Source organism: Vollenhovia emeryi, unplaced genomic scaffold (genome assembly GCF_000949405.1).
Source record: "Vollenhovia emeryi isolate VEMERY1.0 unplaced genomic scaffold, V.emery_V1.0 DF939141.1, whole genome shotgun sequence".
In the NCBI taxonomy this organism is placed as follows: Eukaryota; Metazoa; Arthropoda; class Insecta; order Hymenoptera; family Formicidae; genus Vollenhovia; species Vollenhovia emeryi.
The window spans coordinates 2418356-2436795 of record NW_011967225.1 but is presented as its reverse complement, the minus strand read 5'-3'; the positions used below and the strand labels follow the sequence as shown (position 1 = coordinate 2436795).

The 18440-nt window shown below is 44.1% G+C and overlaps 1 protein-coding gene across 1 annotated transcript in view; it reads left to right on the top strand.

The window, feature by feature from the left end:
* The window catches only part of LOC105567076 (voltage-gated potassium channel subunit beta-2), an 18994-nt gene extending 2078 nt beyond the window's left edge, over positions 1 to 16916 (top strand). Inside the window, 8 exon segments of the mRNA XM_012021628.1 lie at positions 3902 to 4140; positions 7497 to 7710; positions 9468 to 9595; positions 11158 to 11364; positions 11683 to 11780; positions 13043 to 13099; positions 13526 to 13732; positions 15615 to 16916. Coding sequence (XP_011877018.1) covers positions 3902 to 4140; positions 7497 to 7710; positions 9468 to 9595; positions 11158 to 11364; positions 11683 to 11780; positions 13043 to 13099; positions 13526 to 13732; positions 15615 to 15854 — 1390 coding nt within the window. The 3' untranslated portion in view covers positions 15855 to 16916.
* The last annotated feature ends 1524 nt before the right edge of the window (positions 16917 to 18440 follow it).

Genomic DNA, 18440 nt, shown 5'->3' with positions numbered 1-18440 from the left:
AAACGCTTTGAGCTACTTGTATAAAATAGAGTGTTTCTAGACGCAAAGAGCATATTGCAAATCACACTTTAAATCTGATCTGCAGTGTGCTCTTTGCTTCTGGAAACATTCCATTTTGTAGCCAAGAAATACGTGTAAGAAATATTTGCAAGGTGACAAATTGTACATTGTACTTACAATCGTTCGCGATCGGTAAACCTTTTTAAGCGTCTTGATTCGCTTGCATAAAATAGAACGTTTCTAATCGCAAAAACACATTGTAGATTAGACTAAAACGAGAGAGAGAGAGAGAGAGAGAGAGAGAGAAAAAACAGGCTCGAACGGTGTCACGGCGATGTGGGGATACCTTTGCGAAATATCGTGCGCGATTAAAGTTGCCCTGCCCGAAGATATCCCGCCCGGTTAATCTCGCGGCACACGCGAGAAACGAGTGATTTCGACCGTTTCTCCGAGTCCGACGGACCCGTGGCGGGGGCTTTCATTTCCGACGAGGCGGCGTTCCGGCTTGAGAATATCGGGTCTCGATCGAGACTCGAAAGGGGATCGATCGGAATTCGTTACACTCGGCCGATCCACGTGCGATTAATCGGACACAGATCCCTGGGGTGGTATTGAAACGCACGCCCGTCATTTTTCCACCCGCGTCTCCCAACCGCGAACGCCGCGAGAACCGACCTACCCGTCGACCTTCGTCTCGTCCGGACAACTCTCGGTTTTTCCCACCCCGTTGTTTCCTTTTGTTTCCCCGTTCGTTCCGTTCTCGCCTAACGCCGTTATATCGATCGAGCGTCGTCTCGCCGACGCTCGCCAAGCAAGCGAGAGACCACCGAGGGTATTTCGGCGGGCCTTTAATTATTAAACACGGCTAATTCACAAAGTAATCGCGTCCAGGTTACTGTCACAGGAGGGGTAGGAGGGAGGGGGGCGGGGGGGCAAAGTGCGATCGGTGTACGCGATACACCGGGGCACTCGAGCGAAAGGCGATACTCCCCGATCCTCTCCTCCCGTCCCTCGCGCCCCTTCGTCCCTTGCGCACCGGTGACCCACATCGCGGTGGCGGACTCGCGGTGGTAGTTTTAGCTTTTAAAGGGGCACGGACGTAGCGCGCCAGCGGGGCTGGCACTACGCTTCTCCGACGCTCCCGGATGTCGCCGGGAAGGCACTCCAGGCCCGCTGCGCCGGAACGATCGACCGATCGCGCGAGCCTGTGCGCGGGGCGAAATTCAAACACGAGTAGCTCGACGTCGCGTCGTGGACGCTGCCACCGGCGACGACGATCGCCGGGTATCTAATGACGCCCCGGCTGCCACCGCACCCCCTCGACTCGAGCGAGCTGCGAGGGCACTGGGGTGTGTTGGCTTACTTAGACTCGGTTGCACCAACGTCACTTGTAGCTAACTTTGGCCGCGATAAGTTTTTCTTCTCCGAGTTTATGTCGTGTATAAAACCGTAATCTGAGGAAGGGTTGAGAGAGAGAGGGGGAGGGGGAGATGAGGGAGCAAATTGCCGAACCCGACTTGCTTAATCCGGATTACTGGTGTAACCTTGGGTGTAACCGTGCTTTATGCGAGGGACGGGGACACGAACGATGCCAGTAGACAGAGACGCCCACGATTGATGTCTACACATTTCTCGAATTATTCGTGTTTGAATTTTGGCCGAGCTGATGTGTACACAGCCGAGAAGGTCGAACGGTCGGACGATCCGTGTCTGCGACCGTGTAATATTTAAAAAATGTATACATGTACACTTGGCTCTAGGAGAAACATTATTTGGCACGGGACGCCGCCGCGTCTCTTGATCTCGGCAATCATTCGATCTTTGTAATCTCGTTGCACGAATTTATATTTCCCGGTACTGAATTACAACGCGTCGGCAGTAACGCTTGCGCTTTTCGCACTTGACTAGAGAAAGTAAAATAATGATTTCAAACGTAAAGTGCATAGAAGCCTTGTGGAAAAAACACCCAAGTTTTGAGTGTTGATACTCGATTGTCCGAATTTACTCTCAAATTTGGGTGTAAATATTTAAGTTTACGCCCAAATTTGAGAGTAAATTCGGACAATCGAGTGTTAATACTCGAAACTTGAGTGTTTCTTCCGTAAGGGAAGAACCTCGCTCGTGACGAGCTTTGTCTTCTCTACTTTTCGGCGACCTCGATTTCGTTGGATCCGCGGAGCAAATGAGTTCTAATCGAGGGGTGAACCGCCGAGAGCATTGCGGCTTACAGATTTACGGCATTACCGGGCATTACTAGGCACTGTTTGTGCATTAGCTTGGGCAAATATACCTTGGGAAACCTTAAAATTTTACTTTAGAAAAATAAGAAGTACGAAGAGTAAATTCGGACACTTAAAACTTTTGTTTAAGCTAAACTTAAAACTTACTTTAGGAATTTAAATGAAAACTTTAAGAATTGCGAAAAGTATGTGATATAATTTGTAATACCGCGTGCGGTTTTCTTCTCACGAGAAAGTGCTTTGCCGCGCGGTCCTCTGGCGGGAACTTCGACAGGCTTGGCTATCTAAAACTTACTTTGAGTGTCCACAATTACTCTACAATTTTTTAAGTAAACTTTTCACTTCTTTAAGTGAACTCTTAGATTTGAAAAAGATTAGTTTTAAAAACCTCAATTTCATTTAAAGAACATTTACTAAGGGTTAGGCTTTGCTGGAACATTATAAAGTTAAAATAAGATAAAACAAGATAAGATAAAGTAATGTCCACCGGGCGTTGGTAGGCGTTGGGGTTCTTGATTTTGGTCAGCGGTTTACCCCTCGGTTCTAACATTTATTCAGACAAAGGACTGAAGTAAAAAATTGTTGCAAGCTGTGCTCTCACCTAAAGTCAGTCAGAAATGACCGATGTGATCGACAATTTTTGAAAACCGAATTACAACAAGCACGTGAGATGCAATTGTGAGACGAGGTAGAGATGTTCCCAAGGAGAAATAAAAAATCAAGATGACTTCAATTTCACGTCATATTGACCAAGTTTATGTCACATTTTGGTCAGTATGACATCAAATTGATGTCGTATTGACTTTTCATTTCTCCTTCAGTTGACAATACACGGAGGGAGAATTTTTTTCTTAAAGTTTATCCTGAAAATCATGTGATCGTGGAAGAACGTGGCATTTCAAAGAATTTTATGTGAGTTTCTTGCAATTTTACCACGCATTCTACTAATAATTGTACTTCGTATACATTTCACCAGTAGAATGTATAACAGGATTTCAAAAAACTCTCATGTATTTCTTCAAAATGCCACGTTGTCAGGGTAAACTGTAAGAGAAAATTCTCTCCGTATACCAATCGTTGAAACGGAAGAACAAACTAAAATACGTATGCCGAAGTGTCTTAACAATATCAACAATAATGCACAGAATTATTGAACAAATGAACTTGCTTAACCGGTCTCTAGTCAGCTGCTCGTGTCGGCCCGAATTCCACTTGCAAGAATTTTGTACAGACGAACTCATTATCGTTTCACTTAATTCCAGAAGTTGTTTAAGTCATTATTTAAGCTGGAAAATTGCAAAGAGTTCCAGCGAGATGCCTCCCGATACAAACTGCGGGACCTCGCCGTTCAATCAGCTTCTCAATTCGACTTCGTTTAAATCTTATCTGTCTATAATTCAATATCTCGCTCGACATTAGATTATCGAGACATTGAAAATTACATTTCGCCGGCTGGGGGAGGGAGGGGGGGGGGATTGAAGGAACAGAACTCCTGAAAAGAAAGGTCCAAGGGAAGCGGCGACAAATAACAATCGCAGCCTCGGTCGCGAGGGTGTCCGACCGGGCATCCGAGATCGCCCCCCCCCGAAATCGACCGATAGTTAACGGCGGGACGTGTATCGACATCGATACGCGATAACTCTTGCACCTTGTATGCGCAGCTGCCGTGCACCCATAGCAAGTTTGGATTGCATGGAAGAGTTCAACGGCGGCGGAGGCGGCGGCGTTGGCGGCGGCGGCGTAGACTCGGGCGTGCACTGCAGCAACACGACCGGGACGAAAGAGCAGCTACTAACTAGCTGCATTGCCGCACAAGCGCAACGTTTGCAGCACCCCTCGCCAGGTATTCGCTACCGCAACTTGGGCAAAAGCGGTCTACGTGTTTCCAATGTTGGATTAGGTACGCTGAATGTGTATCTCCCACTTATATCTCCCCCCTCCCCCCGTGAAAAGAAAAAAAAAAGAGAGTCCAGGCCCCCCCCCGCGAGAGATCCTCCGCTCGATGCCCTCCCTCCCGTCGAAGGCGATGTATTGTCCCTCGGGTACCTCCCCCTCGTTTCTCGCGGGGCGCGGATGTCTCCCCGCGGCGCGAATCGATCCCGGAAGCTCGCGTTCGCCACCGGCTATCTCGGAATCTTTATCACTCGCGGCGGCCCGACCGATCCATCTCGCCGGCGCGTACGGATTTTACGCTCCCCGCGTTGTTCATTATTTACCGCGCGGCGTCTGCCCTCCCGCCGTTTCACACGGTTTCGTTGCGGATGCGGATACAATATGTACGAGGCACCGTGACCTATAGCCGATCCCTTGTGCTCGATAGCTCGACTGGTGCACGCAACTCACGTGGCCTGCCTACGCAAGTATACACGTATCGTGTTGCATACGCGATTCGAGAGTAGCATCGCTTCGAGTTGTCCATTTTTCCTCCGTCGCGTCCTACTGACTTCTTACAAGAGCGTCCTCTTCCGTAACTTCTAGAGAAATGTCGTGTATCTTTCTACGTGCGAAACTGCGCGACTTGCTTTCTTTTGCAAAAAAAAATTTATCGAGTAGAAGAACGTCCCCTATTAGGAGACAGCAGGTTTTCAACGTCCAAATTCAATCACAAATCTCCTTTCGCGACGATTGCACGATCTAACGATGAATTTTCCGCTAAACAGATTTCACTTCAAGAGCAATAAATCGTGGTCGAACTGATAGATGGTGCTTGTTAAAACAGAAACCCTGCTATTAGGGACTTGTCTCATAATAGGGACTTTCCTTTAATAAAATTCATAAGGCTCCAATGTGGAAACACAATTACGAAGTAACAAAGGAGTAAGAGCCAAGACGGGATGTTAGTGTCTAATTAATTTTATAAAACTAAATTTTATGATGCAGTAGTTCAACGTGATGTTATAAAAGCAAGTCTGAATCAACAAGCTTTGAAGGGATATTTCGCTCATCCTCGTGGAAAAAATTAGTGGAAAAAAACGCACGGTTTGCGCTCTTTTGCGCGTTCCACAAATGTATATGAATTAAGAGCAAAACGGAGCTTGTTTTTCGCACTTGACGCTACTTTGCGAAACTAGTTGTTCTAGTTCCATAAATTTTTCCACGATCGTCTCGCTTATCGTTTCTCAGTAAAGCCACATGCATATTAGCGGCGACCTCATTGATTTCAATGACCTTGATGTACCTATGTATTTTCTGCCAACTTACAAAAGATTTGATCGTTGCCCGTTATTTATTGAAAAATTGTTAACAAATAAAATGAACCGGAATAAATTCCATTTATTCACGCATACATATTTAAGTGAACGGTTGGATTCCATTCCTCCCCCCCTCGGGCACCCGCACACCGGAAAATTTCTCACTGAAACTCGGAGTTTATTTCTAATTTTGAGATAAAAATTTAGAGATTTGGATTAGATTATAACTTCGGGTTGGCAGTACAATAAGTTGGCACCACGATATTCGACAAAAGACGATTCTAGACTTTAGAATTTTTCATTTAAGACTAAAATGTTCCTTTCTCTATAACAAATATGATTGCTATATCGATCCCATTTTATGATACGTTCAAGTGTAATAGCATTGGACCCGGAAATTTTTTCTGTGGGTGCAAAGTCAACGAAGCAAATAATTGTTATAATAAATAATTTTATGTATTGCCTCTCTCTTATTTTGCAATATAAAGGCGAAAATCCAGGCGGAAATATGTCTCTCCGATAAATACCAACCAACAGTTACGTAACATCAATATTATAATTTCTCATTCAACGATATAAATGTAATATAACGCACGTTACGTTGTATATAACAGTTACATTGTCGAGTGAGAAATTATAATATTGATGTTACGTAACCGTTAGCTGGTGCTCACTGGGACGCGCGTTCAAAGCATCGGGAAGAGTGATTACATTTGAATGCTAATAACTGTTTAATAGCTAACGAGCGACAGCTCAAATTTCTTGAATATCGGTTCGAGCCATAACAATCAACGTCGAGTCGACGTCAATGGGGTCGGAACCGCGTCCCGACCGTCAGTTTTCGAAAATAATTAAAAGTTCGGCAACTTCATTTTTTGTACTAAATTTTGTATTAAACCAAGTTAACTTGGCAGTTCGCTCCAATAAGATGTTAAAAGTATTCAGAACGTTGAACGTAGTAATTTAATACGAGAGATGAAGTTCCGGAACTTAATTATTTTCGAAAAACCGACGGGTTGGGACGCGGTTTCGACCCCGCGCCCTCAGAAAGGATTTCTGTCACCGAGACAAAAAATGTTCTTGACGCATTTATATTTCTCGCAACCTCATTTGGTATATAAAAATACAACAGTATCAAAATGAAATCAATAATTCTTATTCTCCTCTATCGAATTAAAAAAGATCGATCTCACTATATTGAGACAAGAGTAACTTGTAAAAATGTAATATATTCTATTTATATATTCTTGCGTTTAGAATAAATTTTCCCTCCACCTTGACACCACGAGATTCGACAAAAGACGATACCTACGTGCTATCATTTCATTCTAGATTTTAGAATTTTTCATTCAAGATTAAAAATATTCCTTTCCCCATAATAAATATGATTGGCGCTAAATCGATCCTATTTTATGATACATTGAAGTGCAATAGCATCGAATCCGGAAAATTTTTTCTGTGGGTGCATTGACGTCAATTCGACGTTCGTGTTCTCACTGAGGTATGGTAATATCATTGTAATCAGTAAGGTCTTTTAATATGCAATTTCATCTCGTATTTTCTTAATACGAAGCGTCTTCCCTCGTGATGTTCTTGCATCCGACCGGCCGAGTATCCTCGAAGCGTGAACCTGAGGCAATTTGCTAATAGATAGCGTGGAATTAGTCTTAACAGACTTCAAAGAAACGAGTTAGACGAGTCACACGGCTGAGCTGGCAACACGAAACCCCGTGGTTTAAGCTCAATTCATAATTGACAACGGCAATTTAGCGGGTCGTCGCTGTGATCATTATTGATTGACCACCATTGTCATTATTCTTATCTCTCGACGTGATAAAAAAAAAAGCGCGGTACACTTCTCGCGGGCGAAAGGCCAAGCCGAGTCCCTTCGCGCTGACTTTGCACGGCCGCGTCTTATCTCCCGACGGGATAACGTCCTAGTTTGAGATAGACGAGCCGAGACGGTGAGGCGCTCTAAGATCGCGCAACCCGGACCGGCGTTCGGAAAGTCGTCGCGCAGAACGGCGGGTCGCCGATGTCGCTTGATTTGCTTTTATGGGCGCAGGAACGTGGACCACCTTCGGCGTGGGCGGCTGCGTCAGCGAGGAGACCGCGGAGGCCGTGGTGGCCCTCGCCTACGATAGCGGGATTAATGTGTTCGACCTGAGCGAGGCGCATAGCGGCCACCGCGCCGAGATCCAGTTCGGCCGCATCCTGCTGAGGCGCGCCTGGAACCGTTCCAGTTACGTCGTGACGACGAAAATTTATTGGAACACCAAGTGAGTAGAGCGCCCGTGTCCAAAGTGTGTTGCCGCGCGTGTTCTCGGTGTCGTTGATGGTGGCCGCGCCGTCACCGTCATCGTTCGTCGTCGTCGTCATTGATGGTGGTGTTTAGCGAGCATTGATGATAGTGGAGCTGGGTAGTTGGCTCTCGACGTGCTCTCGGTGGTGGCTCTCGATGTTGTAACGCTACTGCACGCGAAAGCGCGGTCTGTTTCCTTTCCTTTTCTTCTATATACTTTATTCTCCTTTCTTTCTTTCTTTCTTACCTTTTCTTTCTTTCTTTAGACGTGTGTGCTTCTCGATCGATGGCTTCAGTGTAATCGAACTTACTCGCCCATCGGCCTGCGAACTTTGTCCTTCGCGTGCCCTTGCCAGCCGGGGATGATTGGCCGAATCGTCGATCGATTCGATCAACGCTCGCCGTCGAACGCCGCCTGGTGTCTTTGTCACCTTCGACTTTGCCGCGAGCGTTTCTCGTTGCGTTAATTAAGCAACTGCGAATATTTCCATAAGATTTCTATTCCCGGCGAGAAGTGGCTCGTCGATTTATGTCGAAACGATGTCGAATCGACGAGTCATCTCTCACCGGGTTGCCTCCCGGCCAATTCTCTCTTCATCGAATGCCCAATGTATAATGTGCCTTCGTGTCTGTTCTTCATAGCTGAACTGGCTGCGCTAGTTCAGAGTTTATCTTCCTCCCTCTACACTACAGGGGGAAAGATAAACTCCTGTAACTCAGCTGTAAAGAACATACCCTTTGATAGAGGACTACGGGAAGCCTCGTACAAGTATTCGCAGTTGCTCAATTGACGTAAAAACAATTGCGGCGAGGTCGAAGACGGCAGCGATGTCAATCTGTACTCGACGTCGGCCGTCCATCGAAAATCGACGTCGACCCGACCAGTCATCTCCGAGCTTATAATAGCGTATTCTGTGTACACTAAGCATGAGATGCTTAGACACTGTGCGTAATGCTTGTACCAAACCGTAAAAGTAGACAGAAACTGAAAAGAACTCGACAAGGTTTTCTTTTGTGAAATTTCTCTCTCTCTCTCTTTTTTTTCCCGTTATGATTTCACAATCATTATGAAGTGAGGGAAACTATATCTTAAAACCAATCCCCGCGCCTCGGGCTCGAAGCAGAGTTGAATTCCTTCTGCGTCGAGAAAGAAACCTGCCAGTCACTAATAACTCGAAGGTTATTGATACCTTATCACGTATCGTGTTTGCCAATCATGTATGTACACCGCATGCCTGGTGTCGATATATATATATATACAGAGAACGACAGTACCTTTCCTCAAAAACACCTTTCACGCGCGGAATTGCGGAACGGTGTGTCATCGATAATTAGTCGGTCAAACGGCTCTGCCTCCCCAGGCCGTCCCGTAAGTTTGCGCCGCATTTATTTTTAGGATTGTAGAACTCGATAGGGAGAACACACGATGCAGAAGTGAATCTCGGTACGAGAGACGGCCTCGTTTAATATCAAGTGGACGGCGCGAATATGAGGCTTCGCCTTGACGCGTGGATCGATAACTAGTGCATCAGGCGGCACCGTTGGCCGTCGTTGTTCGCCGTTTGTTGTTTCGGCCCGTGCTCGATAACGTTCGTCGTAACGATGGGGCAGCGAGGAAACGCCATAAGACGTGCCGCCGCGCGCGTCTCGTCCGCCTCTCATGCACCCCTACTGCTATTTAACTCCGTTTGCAGCGTCTAATGAGATTGTTAACATCTGCCTATTCTTGAATAGGACCGAGGGTCGCGGGCTATCGCGGAAACACATTATCGAGTCCGTGCAAGCTTCGCTCGTCAGGCTGCAACTGTCGTACATCGACATTGTCATGATCCACAAAGTCGATCCAATGTGTCCGATGGAAGGTAACTTTCCAATTCCTCTTTCTCTTACGAGTAATAATTCAAAGATTCGAATCCTCTCTCTTTCTCTTTTTCTCTCTCTCTCTCTTTATCTTTCTCTCTCTCTCTCTCTCTCTCTCTTTCTCTCTCTTCCTCGTCTCCATTCCATCAAACACTTACGGCACTTCACTTGCACAAAGCGTGCTACGATACTGTGATTATATTGTAATTCCGGCAATATATAACTTTTACATGAAGATGCCCGTCACGATAACGCACAATTTAGCATGAGTAGAAAAAGAGAAATACACCTTTACTGTTTTTGCTACAGGGAGGCGAAGAGAGATGATTATTTAATGAGGAGAGAACTTCCCTTATTGAGAAGTTAACGTTACAATTAGAAATAAAATAAAAAAGAGAAGAAACATCATCGCGTTGCCAGAGTGTTGCTTTTTGGTCCCCTGTTAGATACGTTCCGTTATGCTTTTAATATTCATTTCAATTCCCACCAGAAAACTGATCTCCATTTGATTTTCAGTTGAAAATTTTATGATCGATTGCGCTATTACGAAACAGTCGATAATTTCCATTAGACTTTCCATTAATTTAAATATTAAGAGCTTGAAACACCTCATTTTTCATCAGTGCGATAACAATCGATTCGAAAGTAGCTCCCCCATAAGAACATCCATTTCGCGGCAAATTTTCGCTTCCTTTGGATAAAGGTAAAATTACTCGCTAAGGTCGCGCCGCGCGGGTTAAATATAAACCTCTTCAAGCTATTAAAAGAGATTCGTTAACTTATTACGTGCGATGGATTGATATTTTAAGATATGCCATTGCTATTCCATATTCGAGAGGCGCGAATCCATCGTGTGGCGTTACGCAGTTTGCCGCGGAGTGAGAAAAGTTGCAATTTACATGAAGAGTACCGACACCTTTCTCGCCGGCGTCGATGCGAATCTCGACGACGCCGCCTGTCCTTCAGCTGCGGACGTTGCGTAACGCGATACAATTTCATAAAGGACGAAAAGATCTTCTTAGTGAACAGAACTCGCAGAAACTATAACAATAACGAAGTTACAGTTAAAGACTCTCCAGTATGGCGACGATTTGATGTTTGGCAGTTGCATTGTGCCGTAATAGTTACCGTGTGCTTCTTTCTACATTCGATACTTTTATAGCAAAAATGGAAGGTCACTGTTGCAAAAGCATATGTATTCTACATGCTATATGTATACATATAATATATACATGTATGTGTATATATATATTTTTCTATTTTCTCGTTGTAAATAATCGTTTTGTGTTTACGTATCACGTTTAATGTATGCTTTATATTATGCGAAAAATGTATGCAAGAGAACTATCTAGCTATTTTACCTTTATCCTCACACACGCTTTGAAACACACTTCCGCTCTCTCTCTTTCTCTTTTTTTTTTTCTTAGTAGATGTTATCTCACCGTAAAATAGAGATTTATCGCATCGATCATTTATCATGTAGCCTGTGACAATTTTGTCACGATAAGAAAAATCTCGTTTGCGCTCTTTGTATCTCACGTAATCGCGCGATCTTGCATTTCAGAAATCGTTCGGGCGATGAATTATGTTATAAGCAAAGGCTGGGTGATGTACTGGGGTACGTCGCGATGGTCACCCGTGGAGATTATGGAAGCCTATACGAATTGTCGGCAATTTAATTGCGTGACGCCGATCGTCGAGCAGGCGGAGTATCACCTGTTTTATAGAGAGAAACCCGAACTCTATATGCCAGAGTTGTATAACAAAATTGGTAAATTAGTCCACTCTCTCGTTTATCTTTAGCACATTGACTGCCGAGTTAGCTCGTAGACGGAGATAGTTTAGTATAAATGAATGCCGGCTGTTCGTTCGATTTTATTCTGGATTTTTAATGAAGACAAATTTGCAATAATTAGCGTTATATTAAAATAACGCGCCGACGTATAAAAGTGGCGTCGGGGGATCAAGTTTCCTAATTGTATAATTGTGGCAATCAACGTGTTAATAGCATACGATATCATGAAATTATATCATGAAATTATAAAGAAATTTTAACGATGCTTCTGACCGACAAATTCTTTTTTTATAGGCGTTGGTTTAATGGCGTGGTCTACTGTCACCATAGGGATGGTTTCTTCGAAGCCGGAAGATTGCGGAGTATCGTTCCTCTCGCGATCGTCTTATAAAGTAAGCATTTAAAATATGTATTTAGTTAGAGGAAGGTCCTCTATTACGAGATAGGATTCTAATATGAGATAGTAGGTATTCAACGTCCAAGTTCAATCGCAAATCTTTTTTCGCAACGATTGCACGATCCAACGATCAATTTTCCACTAAACAGATTTCACTGCAAGGGCAATAAATTCATGGCGCGACCAACAGACGATGCCTGTTAATTTAGCTCCGCTATCTCATATTAGTAGCCTATCTCATAATATGGGACTTTCCTCTACACTTAACAGAAAGAACGTTGCGCTTGAAAGCGATGCAGCCGAACATGATTGTAGACGTGGTGGGGCGATGATTGGAGCGGGGAGCGGGCGCTCGCGGGCCCACCCCTGTAACAGTTACGCGAATCACTATACAGGGTGTACTAAAGCCACCGGATATCCTTTTAATCGCAGATTCCTTGGAAAATTTCAAGAGGAAAATTCTAATAAAGAAATGTCGAGGCTGTGATAGTTTTTAAATAATAAGCGATTATATTTCACAAATGACAGGTCTGAGATTTCGCGCGCTCAGGCACGGCGACATGACGAGTGATAAAAGTGTTCCTATGTGTTTCGCGAGCGAGCGAGAGCCAAAGTCGCCGTTTAACGGGACAGAAAATATTTGGGAAGACGATGATCCGGTTATTTTGAAAACTGGAGGATAAAGAGAGGCAGGAGACTAGATTGAATCTAACTGAAAATTCAAAGTTCACTCAGAATATCGGAGATCGACTAAATCGAAGGATATCAGTCTGATCAAGATGCTCATCATAGTGAACCCCTCCCTTTTATTAATAAGACGTTACACAAAGTTAACAAAAGAAATGATTAAAGATAACAAGAGGAACAATTAATTCGAGAATGAATCGTTAAGTCTGTTGTGAAAGTTGTCACTGTGCTAAAAAGGGTGATATTCGTAGGAACACCTTTATCACATTGTCGTGTCGCCGTACCTGAGCGCGCGAAAACTCAGGCCTGTCATTTGTGAAATGTAATCGCTTATTATTTAAAAACTATTATAATTAAAAGGATATCCGGGGGTTTTAGTACATCCTGTACATCTAATGTTATTGTTTTATTACCGTATTACCGAGATAAATAAAATTATGTCATTTTGATACATTAAAAAACCACGTAAGACTATCGCGAAAATGTGGCAATCCATTTTTTTTAAATATAAATCGAAACAAAAAGATTTGAAAATGGTATCGAAACAGAAAACAATCTTTATGATTTTAGAACAAATACTCCTCATTCAGCTGGACGGAGGATGAAACTCAATCTTTATACAAAGAGGTACGCAAATAATATATTTGTAGAAACACAATGCGTCCACGCATAGACATATTTAATACGCGGAAAGAAACTGAGTTGAGGTATCTAAAAATTCAGCTAGATACAGATCTAAAAATAAATTTGGTGGACCATCAAAGTAATGGCATGACGATACTGTAAAAAACTTTGACATTTTCTGAAGCAATTAGTTTTGCGTCCTAATAATTACTTTGGTCCAACAAAATGTCTTTCCTGTGCATTCATTCTGACATTTAAATCCGCTGATTATGGTACTTAACCTACTATTATTCCTGAACAAAGTGCAAGGTCGTAAGTCTCTTTGTTATGTTGGACGATAATTTTACCAAAAGTTTCGCAACGATGCGCGAAGACGCATAAACCGTGTACTTGTTCCTGAGCGCGCTAACAATTGTTTTCACACCGCAGGAGTACGCGTGGAAAGACAAATCCGCAGACGAGGAGACTCGGAAGTACTCGGACAAATTGCGGGACGTATGCGCTCTTGCCGAAAGACTGGGATGTTCTTTCGGGCAACTGGCCATCGCGTGGTCTTTAAAGAATGAAAGTGTTCAGTGCCTTCTGCTCGGTGCATCCAATATAGATCAATTGTACGAGAGTCTCCAAAGCTTACAGGTAACAATCAATCTGTTTATTTCTCGTGAAGAAGACAATTGTTTGCCCCGCGATATTTTAGATGATATCGCGCAGGATTAACTGATGGAATCGTAGCTGTAGTTTTCCTACAGATATCGTAATATCGAAAGTACAAATACTTATAGACCATTTCGTTTATCGATGGAGTTTACTGATTCCGTTCGTCTTGTTTGTTTTCTAAATGGCATAGTCTAAAAGAACAGTCGTCTTACCGTTTGAAATGAAATTCATTTACGAAGGATGACAAAACGCAGTCACGAACACTTTAGACTTCTGATAATTTGTCTCTTATTTTCCAATATTTTTTATTCTTTTGTTTCGATATAACCTCCCTTTATGGATTTTTAATAATTGCTTGAAAGATAGGACTAGAAAGTTTTGTTGTTTAATTCTCGAGAAACCCCTCTTCAGGGCAGCGATCGTGCAATTCTAAGTGAAAATTTTCACTTTCCGCTCAGTCTGATTCCGCGTCAACGTTTCCGCAAATGGAAAAGTGATCACGTAGCTGGAAATATAAATAGTGAGATCTGAGCATGAATAGAGTATAGCGAAACCGTGAAAAGTTTCATATTTCACGGTTTCCAAAGTTATACGATCGCTAGAATCGTTAAGTTTACGTGAAACTTTTCACTTTTGCGCCCTAGAAGAAAAGTTAAAAAGTTACGTGATCGCTGCCCAGATCTATTTGAAAATATTTGAGACTTTATCTTTAACAGTAGCCCACTTCTTCCATTTTGTCGACGAAATAATCCATCAGGGCTGCATCCGAGACTTTAAAACCCTTTATTCTACCTGAAATAAATTTCATTTTGTCTCGCATCAACTCCAAAGTTGTTTTTGACATGTGGGGCGAAGTTTTAAACCGTCGTATAAAATTTACGTCTACTAATCTTTTTTTTTAAATCTCTTTTGATTAAAGTTGGCTCTTTGCAGTCGTAATATTTTTTGGCACGGGTATCTCGTTAGTCGGAATTATTTTCGTTTGCGCCACAGGACACATAGTTAATTATCGTTGTAAAAAATCGTAAAATTAATTTTACTTATAAACGAACTATTGTACTGCAAGAGACAATATTTTTTATTATATTTTTATCACTATCACTACTGACATTTAGCCCTGATTTTACCGTACTCTTGTTTTCGCGCAGACGTTTCAGTAACAATTTGCAAAATATTACAACAAAAACGTGTGATAATAATAAAGAGATAATAACGTGCCAAAACGTTTCCTACCAGCCTCTTTGTTTTCTGTTGCGCGTTCGCCAAAGAACTAACTCACTTATGCTACGGATAAAGGACCTGAGGCCCGACAGACGTATCACGTTTATTTCTTATGTATACAACACATAAACGTAGGTGTGAAGTACGTTAAGATAAATTGCATCGTGCTGAGCTGCTTAAATAAACGCCGCACGCTCGTGTCGGGAATATCCCGGCTTACGAGTAAAGAGGTAAAAGCGTTTTGCCGGGAATATTCCGGACTTCAACCGCGTAAAGAGTTTAATTTTAAAATAAGGTATAAATTACACCTCGCTGAAAATAGAAAAGCTACAAGTCAAAAATGTTGCTCGACTCACGCTCGCTTTTTATCATCCCCCGTAGTACCTGCTGAGGTGTCAGTTTCTAATTCGCACTCTAGTAAAATAAACGGGACAACTGCGCGCTTACTCTCTAACAATCAATCAGCGAAGTGTACCGCTGCGATTTTCAGCGGTGTACCGATGAACGCAAATCAGTAGCTGCTCACTGTTTTCAGTGATAATCCACCGATTGATTTTTGGAGAGTGGAGAACACGAAGTGACTCGAACGCAAATGGCGTAAAAGTAGGTAGTGTAGTAAAAAAGAACGCGTGATTTCCAGCTCATCCCGAAGTTGAACGCGAACATAATGAGCGAGATCGAGAGGATCCTTGACAACAAACCGTCCCGACCGCCGATGATATCCACCCTGGCGCTCAGATGACAATCGATGTGCCCCCACGGCAGCGGTGGGGGTTCCCTGGAAGAAGCCGGCAGCCCGAAGAGCGAGGGCGGCAACAGTCAGGATCAGGAGCAGACCAAGGAGGTGAACAACAAGATGCCGTTCTGCGAGATACAGTGAGGCCGCACGACGGACCGTCTCGTTGCCCCCCGACATTCGGTGCCCGGTACCGAATCGCAACTTGGATGGCCGGGGACCGACACGGATGCGGCTCGTTTTCGCGTCCTCCGCTTTACGTTTTGGTCGCGGCCCGGTGCGGGTCGAGTGCACACACGACCACGAGTCGACACGACAATATTTACCAATTACGAAGGAGCTCATCTCCGGAGACTCGCCGCCCCCTCGGCCACGGCGAGAACATCCGCACTCTCGCGGGGTGTACGTACCCCTCCTCGTACTTCACGCACCGATTTGTATCTCTCGTACGTCACGCTCGTGGACATTTCGTAGATATGTAGGTGATAAACGCGACGTGTGGTCCCACCTGTCACCGTTGACAGAAATCGCGCGTCGCGAAAGTCATCCCCCGGGGGGAACGGCCGCACTTGTGTCCCCCGGTCACACTGAGCCGTAAATTTCTCTCTGAATCTCCCTCCGTCGCGAGACCCTGTCCCGTCGGGGGAGGAGGTTCCCCATTCGCGATTCCAAGTGTTCATTAATTCTTAGCGTTAATAATCCCATTTGCTACACTCGTAGTGAGTAATCAGGAATTCGGCAGTGTCGCGAGTCCCATCGAATTACGTTCTTTCTGCCAGTCGTTGGACGAGCAAGAGCGATTTGCGGACAATTAAACTCGGACGATGCAAGCACGCGCGTCGATTGTCATCCGAAAAAAAAAAATTTCGTCGTAGACCGTAAGAATTTTATCGAGGATGACACTTGCGGCACACGCTGCGCTTTAAGTGCTCCACCAAGTAATCTTCGTCCCTAAATACGCGCGATTCACATCGTTCTCCATCAATTACGCGTCCAACGCGTTATTTCTTTCGCTACCGCTCGACTCTTCGCGCTTTACCCATCGATTTATCTCCGCTTCCTCCGTTTCTCTTTCTCCGTCCTCGTCCTATTCTAGTTTGTTTGAGGATCGAGGGACGACTGCGTCGCGTTAAGAGATACACGCGCCGTACGCAGTACGCGCAAGTTTTTTCGATAAAATACATCGCCACGAATTTTTCGCTCTTATATAAAGAATACTTCGCGCTTGTTTCCAGACTATAGGCATTGTATCGAAGGGTGAATGCGGTTGGAGAACAAATTACGCAAGGAGTAATTGCGAAATGAGCGATAGCTGACGATAATCGAGTTCAGTCGCCCTTACAGAAATGTAACGGCTGGGAACGAAAGAAAGCACTGAACAGTTACTAGAGCTCGGCAATTGAATTGTTGGAAGTTACTGGATGTACAGTAATTTTCGAGTAATTATTTCGCTTACATTTCTACAAGGGCAGCGGAACAAATTGAGACGGGCGGTTCGTGAAAGCGAATCAGTGCGACACTCTCAGTTCAAAGTCTGATTCAGTCCCGCCGGACCGATTCTTTAGACGTAACCGATTTCTTAGTGGCTACGCTCCAAATGTTTTCGCCGAATAACCGCAGGCTCGGCCGAAACGCGTAAATTCTACAGCGCGAACACGCGACGGTAATCACCGAGGAATAATCTCCGAAGAGCCGGACGCTATGTACGAGCGATCTCTTCACTTCTAATAGACGACCGTTTCTGTCCAGGGAACATGCCTGTTTGTTTATCGCGCACGGATCGTTTTTCGCATCGCTTCGTAAATGAGACAGAGCATATTTTTGAGGAGAGATCATTTATCTCGAAGAGAGACGCAAGGTTTGTGATAATCTACGATTACACCTTTGTACGTGGTATCACGTTACTCTCCCCCTCCCCTCCCCTCCCTCGAGTAATATCCCTTCGATTCATTGAAACGGGAAATTTATAGTCAACCCAACTGGCTAGTTACTTTATTAGTTTACTGCAACGTTTCGACCCCATTTTTTGGGTCCTTATCAAGTACTGCAAATCAACAACAAACGTAATTGTAAGATATTGTAAGTTAACGAGTAAAACGGATAGAAGTTAAGGAACGAACCTAAGTGAGTCATCGTCGTCACGTAAGACAGAGTCGAAATATAAAATATACGCGTACACGTGAGATTTGCAGTACTGCTTGATAAGGACCCCCCAAAAAAAATGGGGTCGAAACGTTGCAGTAAACTCATAAAGTAACCAGCCAGTTGGGCTGACTGTAAGTCTCCCGTTTCAATTTTGAGTCATTACTGGCGACTGTAAGCGCGAACTCCCCTTTCTCTCGATTCATCTTACCGTTCCCTCGTACCAAAGTGACGAGGAGTCATTGCCAGCAGACGCGATTCGTGCCAACCGAGCACCGTTTCGCCGATCATTCGGAACATTGCTCAAGTGTGCGGTCGTGAGAAAATTTCTCGCTCTCGTCAAAAATGATATCGATGTGCGCACGAAAGAATCGCGCTCTTGAACGGTGCAGGATCCGCAGTCGACTTTTGTCTTCATTAATTTCAACGAGAGGCCCCGACGGAATCTTTTTCTTCGCGATCGCGCGCACGCCAAGATCCGATCTCTCTCGAGCTTGCATCCCGACGCTTGAATTGCATCTCAATTTTTACTGTTCTATTTGACGATTTACAATTAAATGTGGTTTTACAATATTCCACGTATCTCGT